This window comes from Pteropus vampyrus, unplaced genomic scaffold, assembly GCF_000151845.1.
Source record: "Pteropus vampyrus isolate Shadow unplaced genomic scaffold, Pvam_2.0 Scaffold121, whole genome shotgun sequence".
Taxonomy (NCBI): domain Eukaryota; kingdom Metazoa; phylum Chordata; class Mammalia; order Chiroptera; family Pteropodidae; genus Pteropus; species Pteropus vampyrus.
Genome location: NW_011888902.1, coordinates 457902 through 466189, shown reverse-complemented (window position 1 = coordinate 466189; position 8288 = coordinate 457902). Strand labels below are relative to the sequence as shown.

Here is an 8288-nt window from a genome sequence, read left to right as displayed (position 1 = left end):
TTTCAGAAAATATCATGATGATATGTTTTTTGTTAAATAATTTTCCTGGGCACTCAGTGGGTGTATAGTTTCGTGTCCTTACATTGAGAATGTCTATAAAATACCTTCATAGCAATATCTAGATTAGGATCTGACCGAGCAACTGGACCCCAGACCTAGCCACATCGACGCACAAAATTACCGAGCAGCTTTTCACAGTATCCCTGTGACTTCGTCCCTGCACCTGTTAACCCCAAACTCTCCTCGGTTTGACTTCTCATGAGAGAAGTTATTGTGTTCTCTCAGAATGCCAGCGGGGAACCTGGCTGGGGAGAGGATTAACGACACCTCACCCCTGACTTCAGAAGCTTCTGGGGCCTTTAATTCCAACCGTTTCTTCCCAGAGTTTTGCAGCTTGTATCAGTGAGCTTACTGTGGGCCTCTCCCTGGTCGGTGGCTGCCATTGGCTGCCATTTCTTCTTCTTTCGTTTTTGTTTTGGGGAATTTCAGAAGGGAAGAATCATTCAATCAATTATGCTTAACTGAACATGTTACCCTAATATTTCCTGGGTTGTGATCTTTTCAGGCCTAATCCTTGCAGTTATATTTTGATTGCTCTCTTTTTCTCACAACCCTTGTCTCTTCTGTCAAAATCAGCCTTACTGGTTTTACCTTCAAATATATCCAGAATCAGGACACTTCTTACCACCCTCACTTATCCATCCTGGTTCCCGCCATTTTATTCTTTCTCTTGGACTATTCGAAAAGCCTCCTAAACTTCCCATTTCTCCTATTTATCCTTTTTCAGTCACTTCTCAACAAGCCCCCAAGGTGCTACTGTCCAAACCTTTGTCAGATGCTGCCGCTCCACCCTTTGCTGGGTTCCTGTCGTCATGAAAGAAACAGCTGATGGGCGTTAACGGCCCACATGGTTCGTTCCATCCTTCATCTCTCTAACCTCATCTCCGCGAGGCTCCAGGTCCTTGTTCCTCTGCAACCCACAAGTCGAATCTGTCCCTCCAGTTGTTCAGAGCTCTGTGCCAGGCACACAGTGTGTACCTGCACAGTGGGGCCTCCACACAGACTTCATGAATTAGGTGAATAATTACATTTAAATACACCTCGTGGCATTCTCTTCTTTTTAGGTAGGGGTCACAGTGAGCACCCCTATAATGACATACGCATAGGGGGGACGTGGTGTTTTATCCTGCAGGGGAGGGAAGAAAACTGTAGCTTAAGGACTTGATGTATTTTTTTGACAAAATAAGATATTCTGTACACATATGTGTAGCATATGGAAAGGTCCAAGTGTGTGTGTGGACCTTTTGTGTTGTTTTGTTTCATTTTGGGTCCTGCATTCCTCTGGCTTCAGAAACTATGTTGAATTTTCTGGTTTTATTGTCTATAACTGTGCGATTTACCTGGGGGTGGGGAACAAAACAAAACACCCACATCCTGAAGTATCTTTATCAGAAGCAGATTTTCAGAGTAGGCAGCTCTGCAGTGGGGATGTTAAAATGCACTGCTGTGATTGCGAGCTTTCATTTTACTTTCAACTCATCCGAGAGGCCAGATCACGTACTGGGATGGATACCAGGCGGACGAGTGTGAGTGGCGGGGTGTGGAGGGCTGACCTCTGAGCCTAAGGACTTCTGCCTACCTTTTTCATCTCTGCTTGTAAATATTATGGGCCCGAACGAGACTGCTGCACATAGATTCTTGTCCCGCTTTTTTAAAAAAAAAACCTTATTAAGGAAGGTGCATGTAATGAAACCTCATGTATTATTAACCTAACCTTACTTGGATGTACGAGGAATAGGCTTAATTCAACTAAAATTTATAGGCAATTTGTTAAGGCAGCAGTGCACATTAGAAGGTACATTAGAGCCACATTGGTTTTAATATGCCATTCAATAACTCGAGCAGAGGTTAAAAATGCTGCTTAACCTCCATTAAGTATTTTAAAAATGCTTTAATTTAAAATTATTTGGAGCGTGTGTACATATATGAACGTACACATGCCCACACCAATAAATATAGCACTAAATATGTTTTCTCCGTCTGTTTTTTCAGTGCTAGATGACCTCGAAACATTCAGCAGCAGGCACTTAATCAGAGGCCAGGCCGAGGAAGGCAGGGAAGGATGTCAAGGCATCTCGAGCCAGTGACCCACCCTTGTCCTTGAGAACTAGAAGCAGAGAGGGTTTATTGAGGACTCTGCAGCTTTGGAATAAAATAAAGGCTAATTTATAATGAAAACAGCTTCATATGACATGTTTTGTGCTAACAGGACAATCCCTCATGCATTCCCCTGGCATTTACTTTTGGTTTTGTTTTAGAAGTCATGCAGACTATTAGAAAGTAAAACAAAGTATCTCGTTTCATTAAGAAGCATATTGTATTGGTTAAGTAATGAGCTTGTACGCCAGAATTGCATGCAAGACCCTGTCAATGGAATTGGAACTAGACGGCTGATGTTTTATTAAAAGTCAGTGCATTGGAATTGGGATCCATTTATGCCACATGTCCCAGTGTTTGGTGAAAAAGCTTTCTAGATCAACATGTTTTTCACAGAGAGACCTGAGTCTCAGAATAAGAGCCTCTTCCTTGATAAGCCATCAGAAAAGAATCTTGTCATAGGCAATATAGACCATAATCTAAGGCACATCTGGAAAAAAAAAAAGGACATTAACAAGTCATTATTTAGACTTTAATTTAGGAAAATCCCACTTTCACAGAAAACTACCTAATAAAATTTGCAATGATGATAATAAATAATATTTACTGTCTATTGTTTGCCAGACCCTGAAATAGAGTTTTATCTGAAAGTCCCATTTGATATGCACAATATTTCCATGATGGAAGGACCAGTATTATTCCCATTTTATAGTATAAAAAATGGATTTCGGTTAAGTGGAAGAGCTATTTAAAATCCAAATCCATCTGAACCCCAGATCTGCACTCTGAGAGTGTGAAACTTTTTTTTTGAATAACTCAGTCACCCACCTCCACCCTCAAACTCAGCTCAAGCCGTGATTCTGGCTTCCTGCCTCTGGTCCTGGCACATATCATCGGTTGTGTAGAATCTGAGTCATAGTTATAAAATGAAAATTAACAGAGTCCTGGGAGAGGCTAGAGTGATCAATTAACACAGAGCTGAATGAAGAGGTGTAAAAATAGACGGATGTCCATGGACTGGGTGGGAGAGTTTTTTGAGATGGTGCGGTGGTGTGCAGGCGAGACAGTCGCATCCAGCTGATCGCTGTCGAGACTGAGGAAAATGGGAACAAAGAATATAAAATTCTGTGGATTATGGAAACACACATATATGTGTTTTATATTTATATTTATATTCATCTATAATCTACAAGATATAATCAGAGCTGTCATTATTAATATTCATTGTTGTTATTAGACCTGATTCTTAAAGAATATACTTATGTAGCCCTTTCATGGGTATTCACATAAATAAGAAAACTAGTTTTTTTGTTTTTGTTTTTGTTTTTTATGAAAGTAGACGAATCCAAATGAATGTTTTCCTTTATATGAGCATGTTATTATATTCTTTGTTCTAAGAACAGGAGACATAGTTTGGGGATGACAATTTGTTTCTGAAACTCTGTTCCAGCTCTTGATGTGGCAAGAATTACATTGACAATTTATTGTTCCTGATTCATATACATTTCCTGCTAGGCCAGGCCACTTACTCTCATGGCTTACAGATTTATGCTTACCATTTTCCTCTTCAGTGTTAAAAAGATCATCTCATATTTTAAAGGGTAAGAGATATCTATCCATTCATCTACACATCCATTCATTTCAGCCATCTATCCATTTCATTCATATATCCATTTTTTCAATAAATATCTATTGAATAAATTACTATGTACCAGGGACTGTGCTGGTATAAGATACACAATCATAAATATATGAAGGCATTATGGTTTAGTAGGGGAAACTGACTCGTACATAAATATAACACAGTGTGATAAGTTGCAATATTGGAAATATACAATATAAAGAAGCGCGAAGTGAACAGATTGATTAATTCTTGAAGGATGCGGGACATGGAAACTCAGTTGAGAAAGTGACTCATGAGCTGAGTTTTAAAACTAAACAGTAGTTGGTAAGGTACTCAATGAGAGTCATAGCAGTTGAGAGGAAGACATAGAAGTAGAGAACTTAAAGTATATCGAAAGTAATTGAAAAAGAGCTTAAATTTATTTTTTTAATAGATATTATGCATTGGGATGAATTACAATAATATTTATGCACTTATTGATATTTGGTCAACTATCAATAATTTCAACCTTATTTTTATATAAAACCGTCAAGTGGAAGAAAATTATTGTTTTAATTTGAAATTAGCATCATCTAGTAACACTTTATTCTGAAAATTTTAATTTGTTAAGAAGAGTTACTAAAATACTCTTTTGTCCCTTGGTATAGGTGAACTGCAAATTCCTCCCTGGACTCTTAATATTATGTCCATTCTCTGGCTTAAGCTGAGTCGTTTCTTCTAAATGGCTCATAATTAGTGCTTAGCCTCAGCTCTGCCCTCCTTTTCTGAATAAGGCCTAGAGGTTAAACTTGTTTTCTTTCTCCCATTCCAAGACCTTGGCAAAGCCTAGTTGTTCATGGTCCTCGGGAGGGACATTGCTAGGAAATGGGCTCTTCTTTTATGCCCGAGACAGGTACTGTGCTGTGCAAATAGCCGCTATAGGAGATCATACCAGCTGCCTTGCTAATAACTTGAACTCTAAGGATTCTGTAAACCTTCTTCTAGATAAAGCAACACTATTTTATGATACCGGTGACTTTTTTGCATTAGCTGCATAACACATTGTTTTTCTACATGAGGCTTGTCTTGCTTGAGACCAGGGGTTAGGTGAACTAAAACTGGGGAAAATAATGAACTTTAGTGGGCCGATTCGTGCCATACATGTGTGAACTCTCAGCACTACATAATGTAAGGTAATAATGTTGTCTTAATGACTCTGCTTAAGTGTGTGGTACAAAATCGTTCACGGAAAGAAATCTCAAAAAAATCAGTTAAAACTTTACAGCCACGGAGATGTGGAACATGAAGTGGAGCTAATGGAAGGAAATCAGAAATGTATTGAGTTAAGGAAAAGAAATTAAGCTCAGTTATCTTTAAGTCGCACTCAGGAGTTGAAGCTGGAGGAGAAGGGAAGGGGAAATGTTGTTTTCTATAGTTGGAAGTCATAAGAGGAAGGGTAATGGTCTAGAATTAGGCACATTCAGGTAAGGCGAGAAGTACCATTGAACAAGAAGGTACCTGAGTCATCCTAATTAGAGCTACTTAAAAATAGGACAACTAAAACACTGCTGGGATTAGCCTTTGTAATCATGCCCCTGTGGGGAGGAGGGAAATTAACCCCCAGACAAATTCCAATGTAATCTTTTTCTTGAAGCTCTGCCTCTAGGTCGCAGCCTCCCTACGTGTTTTACTGCCATGTTTGTTCTTCTCTGCTTATATCCGTAATTTTTGTATGGCATTCTTTATTCTCGAAAACTTGGGCAACCCAGTCTTCTGCATCAAAATGTATCTCCCTTATCTTTACAGATTTATCTAATGATTTATTGTAAAAATCATCCCTAATTGTTCTAGAATTCTCTGTGGCTCAAAGCTATTGCAATAAGTCCAAATTAATTCTGCTTCTAAGTATGTGTGCTAATGGGTAATTTATCCAAATTGGAGAGCTGTTAGTACATTCACGATACTATCATCACGAATTTAAGAACCTAGGTACCTTCCCAGGAAAAAAGAGTACATAGAATCACAGCCACAGTGGTCTTGAATCCATAATAGAAGCCTTCTAAATTTGTGCTTGGATCATGTGATGAATCAGGTGCAAGAATATACATTGATTGGCATGACCACACTCTTTCTGGAAACATATATAAGGCAAGTTGCTATCAGTGGATGCAAAGAAGCAAATGACATAATCTAGTTATAAATTACAATAAAAAATGACAGTATTAGCCAGGTCTTTCCAACTGAATGGCGCAGATTTTGAGCTTCTTCTTTTTCATTGAGCTTAATCTTTTTTGTTTTAACTCTCTCTGAAGCTTTCTAGGAGAGCATATGCAGGGCCTAGGAGAAGGAAAGCTAATTGTTGATGGCTATAAAAGAATGGCTTGTTTTCAACTAAAGCCTCAAATGGGTTTTATAGTGTTTCAATTACTTTCGTTTTTCCCCATAGAATAGATAATACAGAATGGATTCACTTTGTGTTTATATTCTTTCTCTTTCAATATCACTGATATTTTATATACTTAAATTAGTGATCATGACAATTGTCCAATTCATTTTCATTTTCCAGAACTATATTCATTAGAATCCTTTGCAATTCTTCTCCCTATTGTTTCAATACAATTTCTTGTGACATTATGCTCATGTGTACATATATGTGTATGTTCATATGTATGCACATTACATATAATACACAGACAGACATATCACATAACAACAAGAACCATTTCTCTCTCATTTGAGTGCTCCATCATTCAAATGACTAAGGCCTTTTTAATTTTGTAACTGCTGACTTCTACCTTCTGGGTCCAAGAAATTTTAAATAACTTAAAAATATTTTTGAATCATATTTTCATTTCTTTCCTTTTGCTATAAGAAAAAACCGGGGTTTAATAATCTAAATTCTGTTTTGTTTTTTTAAGACAGTGTTTGTGGGAATCAATTCTTATTTAAGAATTTGGTACATTTTTGTGAATTCATCCAATATTTATGGAGTGCCTACTTTGTGACAAGCAATGTACTGGATCCTGGGGAGATAGTGATGAATTAATCAGATGAGGTTCCTGCCTTCATGGGGGTTTCAATCTGGTCGAAATGAGATTAACTATAACTTTCATGAGCACTGTAAAGGAAATAAATGGGTCGCCGAGAAACTGTAATAGACACATCTAAACTGGCCTAGAGTAGGTTCCTCAAGGAAACTGCAAAACCTGATGTGCGTTGGGGTGAGCTATGCAGAAAATGTGGGTCAGAGTCATTTCAGCAGACAGAACTGCCAGGAAGAGTCGTTAGGAATCAAGAGCAGGAGGAGGTGTGAACGGAGCAGACTGAGTAGGTGATGAGCAGCGAACCGAAGCTGGAGAGAGAGGTGGGACCCGATGGAGGATTAAAGGCTATGTTAAGGGTTTGGATATTTTTCCTGAAGGAAATAGGAAGTCATCAAATAATTTTAAATAGAGGAATGGGATGCTGAAACTACCCTCTAAAACAGATTGTTCCAGCTACACTATGCAGAATAGATTGAAGGGGGACAAAGGGACACCATGAGATGAGACAGCCTCTGTAGTTGAGATGCCCAGGTTCAAATCTGGATTGTGCTGTTTGTTAACTATCATTTTAGGAAAGTTTGTTAACCTTCAGTTTTCGAATCTGTGTAATGGACATAGTGACACTACCTGAATTATTAGCATTGCTGGGAGAACTAAATGAGATAATGATATAAAGCTCTTACCAGAGCCTCTGACCCATAGTGTTAGATATAAAAAGCTTGGTGGTGATTTTAGCTAGGGAGGTGGCCATGGGGATGGAGAGCAGAAGCTTAAAATTCCTAGGACACAATATTTATAGGATTTGGTAAGTAGCCAGATGAAGGAGCAGGGGGAAGTGAAGGACTCAGGAGTTGCCAGTTTTAGCAAAGTACAGGGTGCTCTGTTAAATTTGAATTTCAGATAATAATTAAAAAATATATAAATAGATATCAGATGGGAGGGATGTACTTTCACTAAAAAAATATTGTTGATCAGAAATTCAAATTTAACTAGGCATCCTGTGTTTTATCTGGCTATGCTAGCGAAGATGTCTCAGTTCTAAGCTGAGCATCCGCGTAGATGGCGCACTATGAGCTGACATGGAGGAAGACCAGGTTTTAGTGGGAAGACCATGAAGTAGGTTTTAAACGCACTGGGTTCTGGGTGCCAGGGAGACACCAGGTACAGTTACATCATTCACTAATCCTCTCTTTGGTTGTAGTTGACACAGAGGTTAAGCATGGCTGTAACCGCATCTGTGTCGAGTATTAGTTTAGCGCCTCGACAGAGTGTCCTCTTTTTGATGCAGTCAAAAAATGATCTTTTTAAAAATGATTAGATTAGAAAGTATATGTAGAAACTTTTAATTTCTTTGTTTCAGGTTTTTACATCTCCCCTGGCAATGCCACTGGCTGCCGGCCATGTTTGTGCCATGCATCTGGAGCAGTCGGTCACACCTGTGATGGCTTAACCGGCCAGTGTGTTTGTAAAGACGCCTCCACTGC

At 38.7% G+C, this 8288-nt stretch overlaps 1 protein-coding gene across 1 annotated transcript in view; it reads left to right on the top strand.

The window, feature by feature from the left end:
* Window positions 1–8288, top strand: part of USH2A (usherin) — a gene marked incomplete at its 3' end in the record, with an annotated part of 612524 nt that overhangs the window by 150344 nt on the left and 453892 nt on the right. Inside the window, 1 exon segment of the mRNA XM_011366141.1 lies at window positions 8165–8285. Coding sequence (XP_011364443.1) covers window positions 8165–8285 — 121 coding nt within the window.